This window comes from Amborella trichopoda, chromosome 10 (genome assembly GCF_054954075.1).
Source record: "Amborella trichopoda isolate Santa Cruz 75 chromosome 10, AtrichopodaSantaCruz75HAP2 v2.0, whole genome shotgun sequence".
Lineage (NCBI taxonomy): Eukaryota > Viridiplantae > Streptophyta > Magnoliopsida > Amborellales > Amborellaceae > Amborella > Amborella trichopoda.
Window position 1 is genome coordinate 33,391,460 of NC_142345.1, and position 13,453 is coordinate 33,404,912.

The 13,453-nt window shown below is 38.8% G+C and overlaps 1 protein-coding gene across 1 annotated transcript in view; it reads left to right on the forward strand.

Moving 5' to 3' along the window:
- Nucleotides 1-10,930, forward strand: part of LOC18446687 (protein ENHANCED DOWNY MILDEW 2) — a 39,549-nt gene extending 28,619 nt beyond the window's left edge. Inside the window, exons 11-20 of the mRNA XM_011629648.3 lie at nucleotides 2,485-2,997; nucleotides 3,198-3,342; nucleotides 3,701-3,802; nucleotides 4,229-4,321; nucleotides 4,672-4,713; nucleotides 5,355-5,465; nucleotides 8,412-8,483; nucleotides 8,603-8,721; nucleotides 8,851-8,914; nucleotides 9,061-10,930. Coding sequence (XP_011627950.1) covers nucleotides 2,485-2,997; nucleotides 3,198-3,342; nucleotides 3,701-3,802; nucleotides 4,229-4,321; nucleotides 4,672-4,713; nucleotides 5,355-5,465; nucleotides 8,412-8,483; nucleotides 8,603-8,721; nucleotides 8,851-8,914; nucleotides 9,061-10,734 — 2,935 coding nt within the window. The 3' untranslated portion in view covers nucleotides 10,735-10,930. The remainder of the gene's footprint in view (nucleotides 1-2,484; nucleotides 2,998-3,197; nucleotides 3,343-3,700; nucleotides 3,803-4,228; nucleotides 4,322-4,671; nucleotides 4,714-5,354; nucleotides 5,466-8,411; nucleotides 8,484-8,602; nucleotides 8,722-8,850; nucleotides 8,915-9,060) is intronic.
- Nucleotides 10,931-13,453: the final 2,523 nt, after the last annotated feature.

A 13,453-nucleotide genomic window follows, 5' to 3' on the forward strand; every position in this document is an offset into this window, starting at 1 on the left:
TGCCGGTCAGGAAGTACAAAAAAGACCGGACTTTGGTCGATAATCCAGGAAATGGAGAGATCAAGGAAGATGTTACACACAGAATTAGAGCTGGGTGGGCGAAGTGGAGATCTGCAATTGAAATTTTATATGATCACTGTATACGAATGAAACTGAAGGGCAAGTTCTATAGAGCAACGGTGAGACCAGTTTTGCTCTATGGGGCAAAATGTTGGGTGGACAAAAAACAATATACCCATAGAATGAGTGTAGTGGAGATGAAAATGTTGAGATGGATGCGTGGCAAGACAAGAAGGGATAAAATTTGAAATGAATCTATTCGAGAGAATATAGGCGTAACACCAATAAACGACAAAATGACATAGAGTAGACTTAGGTGGGCTGGCCTTGTGTGGCGTCGGCCAAGTACAACACTTGTTAGGAGGTGCGCATTAGTTCAAGTGGAAGCACTGAAAAGGGCAAGTGGTAGGCTCAAAAGGACATGCTTGGACGTAGTCTCACAAGATATTGGGATTTATGGCCTCACTGAGGCTATGACTTTTAATAAAGCAGAATGGAGAGCCAGGATTTATGTAGCTGACCCCAATTAATTGGGAAAAAGCTAAAATGATGATGATTTCCAACCCAAAATAACAGTAATGCATTTCCCAAATTTCGTCTGGACCTAGCTAAATAGGAGCAATTCATGCCTAGGTTGCATCCAAATAGTACCCAAACATCAACATTCCATTTTCAGGTAATATATTACGCCGGTAATGTGTTACGCTAGTCATTGTAATGTATTACGCTAGTTATTTGTTTCACAGGCAATATATTTCCATGATATACAAACGGCCAACGTGACACTCGTATGCGTATCATGTTTGAGATGTTGAACAATACTAACATTAACCATGTCAAGAATATAATTGTATAAAGCATTGAAAGAATTTATTTCATATAAGATTAATTGAATTTAATTAATCCATGGACATCTAGGATTGGTTGTGCATTGATCTAGCCCCATGAGCCATTGCTACATAGGACAATGGTTTCTAGAATAATCCAAAACGAGATCTTGTTTATATTGGAATGGGCTGCTGTGCTTAGTGGGAGCATGAGTCCATGTGTAGAGTTGGGTTCTTGATACAAGTGGAGGTCTGCGATTGGAGCACGGACAAATCATGCACGGAACGTGATCCATCCTTGAATGGAGCTCGACCCTTTCCAACTAGGAACACGGTCATTCTTATATAGGTGTGTGAATCGACTTCAAATGGGATCTCGTTCCTGTTGTGGCTGGGAGTGCGACCCCATTGTACATGGACTGCGGGCCCGTTAAGTAAGGATCTAGATCCCATTGTATTGGGAACGCGCTCCCTCTTCATATGGGACCTCGATCTACAACTTTTACCTTGACCGGAACTCACTCTAGAGCATTGGGCAGCCATCGATCCGACACTCCCACTCTCGGAATTGAAGCCATTCTCACTCCCGCTCCTTGTAACTATGGACTGAACTACACATGCTTGTTCAGGGTTCATGACCTGGATGTTTTTCTAGACTTGGATGTTTTCTTTTTTTTCTTCTTCATTAAAATCTTTTATTCCAGGTTTGTCACACTAAAGAAATTGGGGTAGTTTCGTATTGGCTCTAACTAGGTTGGAGCCTAGTTGCGAATGTTCTTCGTGCTTTAGAAGTTCTGACCTTATTCATTAGATCTCTTCTCCTGGGTTTGTAACACTCACAAGGAGGAGTAGTTCTGTCATTTGGCTTGGATAGAATAAAATGATGAAACAACCAAGTGAAATGACAAAGATACTTCCTCTTCTTAGAGTTCCAAACCCAGAACAAGAGATTTTAATTAAGGAAAATTGTTTCATGCGGGCTGGATCGCATTTCTACAATATGTGATCCATAGGTATAAAGCATCCATCTTAAAGATGGATGCAAATAGGTAGTCCATCGAAAAACAAGTGTAACTAATGGTCCAAATGTTTTCTTAATAAACAAGTGTAACTAACGGTCTCAATGTTTTCTTAATATAATTATTATTTCTAGTTTTCAAATTCTTTTTTTTTTCATATTCATGATCTTCATGTTAAAGATTATATATTCTCTAAAAACTAGTTATTGCCAAGCCCGCATTTCTACAATATGCGGGCTGGCTACATAGAAACTGTGTCCTTTAATTACACATTCCAGGATCGCCAGCTTGAACAAACAGGGTAGTTTTGACATTTGGCTTGGGCCACTTAAATCAGGCTAAATAATGAAAATGATCCCCTTGTTCAAGGTTCCAAACCTAGAATTGGGGAAGTGAATATTTTTTTACTAAGGGTTGCGGATATACCTGAGTGGAAGGATTTTTATAGGGTAACCACTTCATAGGTTTATTAGATGATTTAACCACTTTAGCTTCTTGATATGTTTTGACCATTTTACTGATATTCAATACTGCCTGAGCACCTGTTTTGTTGATTTTGAATTAAACATCTTGAACAGGAAGCATAGGATTGATGAGGATCTTGGTACTCCCGAAAGAAACCATATAAAATTTCCCGAGGATCCTGCAATGAAGAAAGTTCATGCTACCATACCTAAATCTGGCAAAGAAAAGGTTCTGAAAAAGAGAGACACAGTTTCTGAGGAATCTTCTGAAGATGAGAGGCCCACTTTCAAGGCTTCAAAACAGATTGCAAAGGAATATTCATCTAAAAAAGAAATCGATTCTTTGGAAAATGGGCAGCTAGTTTCTGCAATAAAAATTATTGATTTCACTAAGAAATTGCAGAAGACTGACACATATAAGAATGATAGCGTGAATCCGACCCTTGTGAAAGAGAAGTTGCCTATGCCAAGCATTGACAATGACCCCATGAGAGAAGAAAGGTCTGCTAAAACATTGCCAAATAAGGGATTGGAACAGGTTAAAGCCAAGTTAAAGGACACAACTCAAAGTAAACATGAGAAATCTGAGTCCTCTGAACCTATTGTGGACAAGGACATGCAAGAAAAGTATGCCACTTTCTGTGTTTTCTACTCTTTACTGTGAAATAGCTTTCAAGCATATTGGTCTTGTGGTTTTTGCTATTTGACTTCATATCTCGATGTTTTCCTCTATTGCATATGATTTGCCTAGCAAACTGGCAATTACTTCTGATTTATATTTTTGTGAGATACAAATATGTTTCTGACTAGTCGTCCATGGAAAACAGGATATTATCCTTGATTAAAAAATCCACGGATTCTTTGTCATTAAAAAAGGTAACTATGAGAAACCTTGGCCCTTCTACTCATGCATATTTCCCCAGAAATTTGGACAAGACTATTACTCAGGGGAAAGTTGAAGGTTCTGTTGAGGTATGCTCTCTATTGCTAGTGTTTGGTGAAACTTCAATGTTGGTTGCCATAAATGAGTGCAATGAAACTTCAATGTTGGTTGCCATAAATGAGTGCAATGATCTTAAAAACCCTGGAGACTCCACTGCATCAGCATCTGTCCTTTGAAATGGACAATGATGGAGAGTGTGGGGCACACCACTAGCATCGTATCTGGTTTTGGAGTATGCCATATCTAGTTTTCTACAATCATGTTGAGCTTGGGAGTTATGGTTTTTCCATAACCCTTAGGGTTGTACTATACTTTCCCTTTAATTTTGCGCTCTGTATCATGAACCTTTCGATCAATGTTCTGACTTCTTTGCTCAAATGTCTTCAGGCTGTCCGTGCAGCTCTGCAAAAGCTAGAGGAGGGTGGCAGCATTGAGGATGCAAAGGCTGTCTGTGAGCCTGAAATCCTCCGCCAAATAATGAAGTGGAAGGTGTTCCTCTGTCGTTTTTGGCTTGTTAATTTCCCTTTTTTAAGCATGAAAAACTAAACAAATTTTTTCAGGTCAATTTCCTCTGCATTTTATTGCTACCTGTTCTTTGGGTGTCTTATGTTGCACTTTATTCTGTTGAATTTGTTTTGTTTTGCAATTGCTAGTGATTTTAAGTACTTTTTCTTGGTCCTCTCCTAGATTGATGAACATGTTTAGGGGTTTGATTGCTTTGTTATGGTCATTTGGATTAAAAAAAGATTTGCTGCAAAATGTTGTGAAAGGAAACCTGATGCTCTGATAATTTTTGCTACTACGAATGAAAATGGTGCCAGTTGATGTTTCTCTGATGTCTTCTAAATTCTATATATAAGGTTATTATTATTATTATTATTATTTTTAATGTTAAATATTTGTTCGTTTCTGCAGAACAAGATGAAAGTCTACCTCTCACCGTTCTTGCACGGGAATCGTTATACATCCTTTGGGCGGCATTTCACTAACCGAGAAAAGCTTAAGAAGGTATCTAAGTGGTTACTCTTGTCGAGAGTTTTCTTTTCAATTATGAATAAAATATGATCTTGTGCACGATGATATGGTATGCATATGTACTAACATGCTTGAGGCATGTATGTACGAATTATACAAGCTATAGTATATTTTCTATTAATATGTCAGATAAGGTACTTGCATCTGTATCGTTATTTCCAGAAATGCAGTCGTTTTCCTACTCTCTATATCCACGTTTGTATATGTGTCCTTATCTGGGCATCTCAATCTGGATAGTTTGTTTTGAAATTTTTTAAAAATCTTTGTACTTTCTGCTAGAGTTACTCTTTGGATGCTTACTATGCATATATATTTTTGGGCAGATTGTTGAGGAGATGCACTGGTATGTGCAAGATAGCGATATGGTAAGAAATTTGTGACTATTTCTCTTTTTTTTACTATATGGACCTATCGCCTATGATTGCATGTTGTTCTGTAAGTTTGGACATGATTGTGGAACTAGCTACTTAAATTATTTACGGTAAGGAATTTCAATTGAGGACACCGTGACCTTGGGCATAGTTCTTTCCTATTAGTGAGGAATTGCAGATGAAGAAAATATATTCTCTCGCCTTCTTGTTAGTATTGCCATAGCTTAAAACACTTTCCTTTTTCTTTAAGCATAACTGTATATACTTAATGAGATCATGGTAAACTTACCCCATTGATGGAGTATATATTTGATGTCTGCTGACTGCGCTTCTTTGGAGTCCTGTGCATATTTGGTGCTTCAAATTTCAGTTTTGTTTTTGCTGGTCTGTGCCAACACTAGTGCTAGAATAAATCATTTTATTAATGGAAAATAAATTAATAGTGTTTCATATTTATGGAAATCACTTATGGTCTTTCATTATATCGATGTAACCTTCAGTTGATTGAAACATATTTACGTTCAAAGATACTCAGATGCTTATGAGCTTGCTTCATATTTTTGGTGGACCGTATCACGAGTAATATATAGTGATACTCCTATCAATGGCTTCTTACTGTTTTGCGGTCTCATCAGGTAGTTGATTTCTGTTGTGGTGCTAATGACTTCAGCATCTTGATGAAAGATAAGCTTGAGGAAACTGGGAAGAAGTGTTTTTTCAAGAATTATGATATCATTCAACCTAAGGTAACTTGTTTTATTTGTGAATACTTTGTATATACTCACATATTGCAAGTCATGGCCTTTTGGTTTTTGATAATTTCTTGGGATTACACATGTGACCAATATGACTTCCCTTTTCTCCTAGATATTGAGTATGAATTCAGTGTGTTTTTTAGTAAGTTAACTATTCATATTAATGAAATAAAAGAAGTACTGAGAAGAGTGTGTACAGATAGAGCATATACAAAAATTAGGCAAGCATGTTCTTTACAAATACCCACAAGGGCCGAAAAAAAAAGTTCTACATCAAGAAAGATAAAAGGAGTTGCAAGCTTAAAATTGCCTATAAACCCCAAAGACTGTTGAGGCTTGCGCCTTTCCTAGCTAGAGCATGGTCAGACATGATAGGCATCCCTAAAAGTGTGTCTCCACTAATTCTTAAGGTAATGGTGATGAAAGCTATTTCGTCGAAGATATGAACAAGTCTCCACGGGCAGGGAGCAGCACCGGTAGCTCAAGTTATTATATTTTTAGAGTCACCTTCTGCAACCAAGTCCGTGTTCGAGCTAGGGTCAAATCTTCGAATCCCTTAGAGCAAGGTCAAAGCCTCTGCAGTGGTAGAATCCGATGAGCCAATGGGTAAAGAGAAGGAAAGGAGGGTAGAACCTTCAGAATTTGTAAAGATGCCTCCAATACTGGAGGGGCCTGGGTTGCCCGGGGAGCTACCATTGAAATTGAGCTTGATATGCCCATCTTCAGGTGGCCTCCACAGAGAAGAACAAGTATCCTTTGGGGCCTGGAGGTTCAAGAGGTTATACCAGTTGTGGAAGAGGTTGGCAAAAATAACTTCTGAAAATACTGTGGTTCTTGGTCCAAAAGGAAACTAGGGTGCAATATTTGTCAAACAAGGTCGGAAAGGGGTTATTGGGCCCTTGAAAATGAGACTGTACCTTTCAAGCTGTATAGTCCACAAAATGGCCGTGCAGTTGATGCTTTCCTAGGAAGTAACTAGAGCTAGTCCAAGGGGTGTGGAGGCAGATTTAAAAAGGTTGGGGAATGGACTGAGGAGTAAGCCAATGCCAAATAAACATGTGGAGTACATGGGACCATAGTGCAGATGCTACTTTGCAATGAATTAAGAGATGAGCACTTGTCTCTTCGGTCTTCAAGCACATCGCACATCTATTGGGTAGGGGGAGTCCTCTTCGCTGGAGATGGTCAAGGGTGAGGGCTCTTTCATGGAGGGATGGAGACTCATCTGTGGAAGGTCCTACTTTGGACCCTTTCGGAATGGCCTTCCCAAAGCTTGGTTGATGTGGATCCTGTCCAACTTGGACAAGGTTGGCGGGATTTGTTGATTGGATCAGGTGTAGGATGCCTTTTGATTGGTAGGTCAATTAGATCATGCTTGGAGAAGGAAGATAAATTAGGGATGCTAAACCATAATTACCGGGAGCAGGAATGGCTCTAGTTCTGGTTCTGGGAGCGGGAGCGTCGGATCGATGGCTGTCCAAAGCTCCGATGCTCGGGGAGTGAGTTCTGGTCGGGGTAAAAGTTGCGGATCGAGATCCTATATGAAGAGGGAGTGCGTTCCCAATACCACAGGATCTAGATCCTTTCTTAACAGGTACGTGGTCCTTGTACAATGGGATCACGTTCCCATTTTTAATAGGATCGCGCTCCCATCCACAACGGGATCGAGAGCCCATTTAAATTTGAGTCACGCCCCTATATAAGAATGAACACGTTCCTATTTGGAAAGGATTGAGCTTCATTCAAGGATGGATCATGTTTCGTACATGATTGCCCGCGCCCCCATCCCAAAACTTCACTTGTATCAAGACCCCAATCCATTATACATGGATTCATGCTCCGACTAAACACGGCAGCCCGTTCCCATATAAACGCGATCTCGTTTTGGTTTGTTCTAAAAACCATTGTCCTATGTAGCAATGGCCCATGGGGCTAGATCCATGCACAACTAATCCTAGATGTCCATGGATTGATTGTATTCCATTAAGCTTGTATGAAATAAACTCTTTCAATGCTTTATATAATTATATTCTTGAAATGGTTAATGCTAGTATTGTTCAAAATCTCTTACATGATACACATATGGGCATCACGTTGGCCTTTTGTGTACTTATAATATTGCGTGTGAAACAAATTACTAGTGTAATAAATTATTGGCATAATATTACCTGAAAACGGAATGTTGTTGTTTGGGTACCATTTGGATGCAACCTGGGCTTGTATTGCTACTGTTTGGCTTTATTATTTAAGAAGTTTCTTTTAGGAAGTTATAAATTGGTAAAATAATTTTATTCAAAATTACAAAACAATTTGGGGTCACTTTCTTATAAGGATGGAGTTTTGTGAACACAGGGATTGCCCTCCTAAAATTTGGGGATTGAGGATCCTATTTGTTTGGGAATAGGATCTAAAATTTTCTGGAACATGCACCGTTTGATGGTGGGATCGAGATCCTTTGTTGATAGGATCGAGTACCCTATAATTGGGAGCGAGATCCTGAAAAAATTAAATCCAGTTCCGGTCGAGATCCCGGTCATGGAACGCCGGAGCTGCATTCCGGAACGGGAGTGCCATCCTGTTGGGGTGCTCCCGGTAACTATGTGCCAAACCATATTAAATATCTGACCAGTGATTAACTTTCAGAAAATAGAATCCCAAACCATATTAAATAAATACTTGAGGTACCTGTATATCAGATCTTGCAAAGCACAAACGCATCGCTTTCAAGGTGTGCTACCATGTACCGGTTAATTGCAACCCAAATACATTAAATTTCTTCTCACTTCATAAAATTTCATCAGTGCAGGATGAGCTTGTATTTAACTGCACAAGCTGCCAAAAGTAGAGCTAGTTTGTGAATAAGATTATCTCAATCAGATTTAGAAGTTGGCATCATGTCATTGATGATTAGTTTTGCGTGTTAATTTTGTATTGCAGAATGATTTTAATTTTGAAAGGAAAGATTGGATGAGTGTTAGCCTCAAGGATTTACCAAAAGGAGATCGTCTGGTAAGCATTTAATCTATGTGCATGTGTATCATGGATATCGCCATGCTTAAAAGCTGGCTGCTTGAGGTGTGGTGTATGGTTTTAATGTTAGTTTTGTATTTATTTGATTGAAATGACAGATTATGGGGCTCAATCCTCCATTTGGGGTCAATGCAGCTTTGGCAAACAAGTTCATTGATAAAGCTCTAGAATTCAAGCCAAAGCTCGTTGTGCTGATTGTTCCAAAGGAAACACAAAGGTAATTTATATAGTTATCTTCTCCTTTGCTAGCCCCCTCTCTCTTCTCTCACATGCCAACTGCAAGCACACGTTGCTTTAAAGTTTAAACACTTGGGAGTGAGTGCCTTATTCTCTATGTTTTTAACAGGTTGGATGCAAAAAAAGATGCATACGATCTTCTTTGGCAGGATGTTGACCGCTTTAGAGGCCATGTATGTTGAACATTCATGTCTTTTTTGTTTTTTTGGTCATTGATGCAACTTCTACCTATTCATCTCCTTGCCATTCTCTTTACTCCTGCAAAAACCATTCATCATCATTGATTTGACGCTGAAATCTTGTTTGCCCTTCTTTTCAGTCCTTTTACCTTCCAGGTTCTGTCGACGATGAAGATAATCAATTAGGACAGTGGAATAATTCTCCGCCTCCCCTCTATTTCTGGAGCCGTTCTGACTGGACCGCAAGGCATAAAAATATTGCTTTGCAGCAAAAGCATATAACAATGGAGGGAATAGACACTCTAGATGAGGTTGGTCACAATGTAATGGCACATGATTTTCTAGAGCTTCAAAATGGTCTCCCTTCAAATGAACCTCCAACTCAAGCTGCTAACCATTGGCATGCCGAATTTACTGAGCAACTGAGAATGTTCGAGAGGTCAGCCCAAGAAAATGAGCAGAAGATATCAGAAGAACCACCATCAGCTTCTCGATCTGAAGACCATGGGATACTCCAGTCTTCCCCTAATTCTGCACGCCAACGAGATGAGGGAAAACCCATGGAGAATGGTTTTCAAAGCCATGGGAGTCATAAAATGAAACCTGCCAATGAAAATCAGTACAGTCGGAGAAATGGAAAGAAACCCAAAGAAGAGCTCGGTCGCAAAGGAGAGGCTCGACAAGGGGAGGGTGAATCTCGACAAAGGGAGGAAGAATCTCGGCAAAGTGAGGGAGAGTGTCGACAAAGGGAAGGAGAGACTCGACAAAATGCAACAGCTCGACAAAAGGAAGGAGAGGTTCGACATTGGGAAGGAGAGATTCGACAAAGGGAATCTGGCAAGGTGTCAATGGGTAGCTCTAATGAGAGGCCCGAAAAAGGCAAGCTCCCGAAGGTTAGCCGAGGTAGTACGGATGAGACCCCTGAACGAGATGAAAGCAGGCGTGGGCTTCAATCTGAGAGGATTTTCGACACGGGATTAACACATTCTTCAAGCATGGTGTCTCCATCTGAGGCAACTGAAATCAATCGACCCTACGAAATGTTTCAAGCTCCAAAAGAGAGAGGGGTCAATGAGGAGAACTTCCATGGATTCAACCGCATAAACACGAGCCCTGAAATTGACTTGGGAAAGAGATATCATCTCAGTACGCCAAATAGTGGGCGGGACGAAAGCATTAATGATATAGCAAGGAGGTACGCTTCTAAGGAAGGCACCTTTGGGAGTGGGTCTCACAATTGGGGTTCATCGGGTGTCCTCTCTGACAAGCAGTTTCACATGCATTCGCCTCTTGGCCTTTCAAGTAGCTTTGATAATCGGTTCCCTGGTTATTTGAGTGGTAACGAAAGAGCCCATGGCTATGTTGGGGGCTCAAAGCAATACATTGATGGGCTAGACGAGCGGTACGGATCAAGTGTCAAGTTGTATGGTGGAGAGATAAGCGATGACTTCTCACTAAGAGGACGGTATCAGGGTGACCGAGATGCTCGACTGGGCATATTGGGAGCTTCTCTCCCTACCTCAGGCACTTCTCTTTCTGACCCGTATGGTATTCAAGGGCGTAATAGTTCAGAGGGAGGTGGTTATCTGAGCTCCTTGGCAACCCAAAGGTATGCACCTAGGCTGGATCAGCTTAACTTTGCTAGGCCCGGGGCCCCAACTATATCCGAAAGCTCGGTTATGGGTGGCTTCTTTGACCCTAGGAGAGAGCCAGTAGCTCAAAACGTGGCCTTTTATGGTGGTTCGATGACGGGCTTTGCGAGTGGACCTCAGCGCCCGCATCAGGGCTCGTCGGGTGGGTGGCTTAACGAGTGAGTCGTTGATCCCCATGTTGTTTGGGATGTATAGTTTTTTGACGTACTGGTTCCTTTTTATTATTGACAGACTTTCGGTTCAGTCATGGTACGTGGACCATTGATTGCACTCCTATGCGATGTTAAATTGCAGTGTTGGTGGGAAAAATTGAAAGGAAAAGGGAAACCAGAACCTGTTTGTTCTGGTCATTCTATTATCTCTTTATGCGTGGTTAATTGGAGTTGGATAGGTGTCTGCCATACAGAGAGAGAGAGAAAGAGAGAGAGAGAGGGGGTGGGCGGTTGGGTGTTCATTGGCAGGAGGGATTACTTTGTGTGGGTTTTGAAAGAATAGGTGATGGGATTCTAGTTTGACATGGATTGGGGCTGGGGCCTTGGCGACTCCATTCTCTTCAAAAGGTAGGGGCCAAATCCCCACTTTCTTTCTTTGTTTTTTTCTTTTTTTTTTTTTCTTTCTTTCTTCTTTTTCTTTTCTTTTTTCTTTTCTTTTTTTTTTTTTTTTTTTATTTGAGGAGATGGATTGGGGAAAAAGAATCAAAAAATGCATACGTCGTTTTTACAAACTTGCTGAAGTAATTGGAAGTGGAACTTTGCCAAATGTGGCTATGATGCTTACATGCAATGGATATTGTGGTATTCCATTTAATATATTCTTCTGCACAATAAATAAAACCAAAGGCTTTCAAAGAAAATCATCGAGCTTTAATGATTGATAGATGACTATGAATTATTAGCTGAATCCAAATGGCTCGGCTAAGACTCGGATGATGGTGATGAGATGACTATGAATAAGTTTTGATTAAAAAATACGAAATTTATCAAAAAATCACTCATAGGATAAACTCTGAACAAACAAACAAAAAGCATTTTAATAATTTGATCCATCTAAGAGGCTCCATTCAAGGACCGGGGTGTCTTTTTATGTACAAGGTTGGTGAAATTGCTCAAATACCCTTTCTTGTTTGGGGTTTTTCACAAGGTTTGTGGAATCGCTGAAATACCCTTTATTGTGGGGTTTTTCACTCTGAACAGAATTACTGTGTAAATTTGGTTATTTTATAGGTTTCTGGGGTCTTTTATGTGATATTTTCTCAAAGAATAAATGTTTTGTTATATGTTGATATCACGAAACAAGTCCATTAGTTTTAAACTTTTCTATGTAGATCATGAGAAAGACAAATCTATATTTAAATTTACATATAAATTTAGGAAGCTCCTTGACAAAATGCTTCCCACGCCGTCCGATCTTACGAAGTGCCATTTAAATTACTTGAGAAAAATGACAATAATGCCACGAGTTATTCAAGCGTAGTGATAAATGGGATCATCTAACCAAACTTAATGATGTTGTAAGGTGGATTGAGGATTTTACTGATAGTATTCACTGACACATATATACACACAAATGAGTTTTCATTTTCAGCCATTTGATCATGATAGGATGGTTGACGGTGCATTGATGTTTTTAGTTGAATTTATTTTTCTGCAATTCAAATTAAGTTGAAATTTGGGATGTCCACGTCTAGGAAAAATCTATAAAATACTAAAGTGTTTAGCATTTTTCTACAATGGAGAGCTATCATTCTCAATCATTTGATTGGACGGTTTAGAGTCATATTTTGGTCATTTTACCCTGTCTTTTTCTTTTCTTTTTTTTAAAAAAAAAGAAAAGAAAAAAGTGTGCCTTTGTTGGAAGTATGGATGCCCATGATTTTAGTCTAATCTGGCTCTAAGAAAAAAAAAATTAATTTTAAATAATGGTACACACTGCCAATGATCTTATCAGAATCAAGTAATTCAAAGTATGTAGCACTCTATTGCAAAAAGAAAAAAAAAAAACGTGTACCACAATATTTTGTAGGAAAAAGTTTATATATAGTTGTAGCAATATACTATATAAGTAAGGTGAAAAAAATGTTATGAAGTTAGAAAACCTTCCAATTGAACATCTCCACCTTGAGATGTAGAAAAAAAAAAACTTCAAATCCTAAATACATATCTTGTAACAAGTTAGTTGAACTATCTATTTTCAATATTTTCAAGTGTTTGATTTGCACCATTTATAAAATTTTAAATTTCATAATTAGAGTAGAACATAAATTTTCAAGTCATCGTAACATGAAAACTACATTTTATGGCAAAATTTAGAGACATGCCTTGCTTGTATAGCATAAGATGTGTACCTTATATATATATATATGTACATGTATGTATGGTACTAGAGTTTTTGCTTGTTTAGTTATCCATATTATATTATCAACCATATTAAAAAGAGTGTGGTTTGTACAAGGCCGAGACAGTAAACAATCAAAGTAATGTGCAGCTTCAAAGAGTATCAAAATATGTTGTTTCAGTATCAGAAATCTTTATGCTGGCCTAAAAATTGATTTTCTTCTTTGATTATAAAATCTAAAGATTAAAAAATAATATTGATCGAACAAATCTATGAATACTTAAATTTTTTGAAAATTAACCATCTAAATAATTCATTACAAGATATACTATTTATAATACTTAAAATCTAAATTGTGGACTCTTCAGGATCAAAACAACTTTTTTAGTGAATTTTTTATATGCGCCTTAATTTGATTTTTTAGAGCTTCAACCTCATTTAAATATTTTCGTATTAAGAAACCTGACCACTTGTTGAAAAGTGCAAAGGCCAGCAATGGTTGGGGAATGTAGGCATTGAGTGGGTAATGTGACAAAGTTCTAAGGCC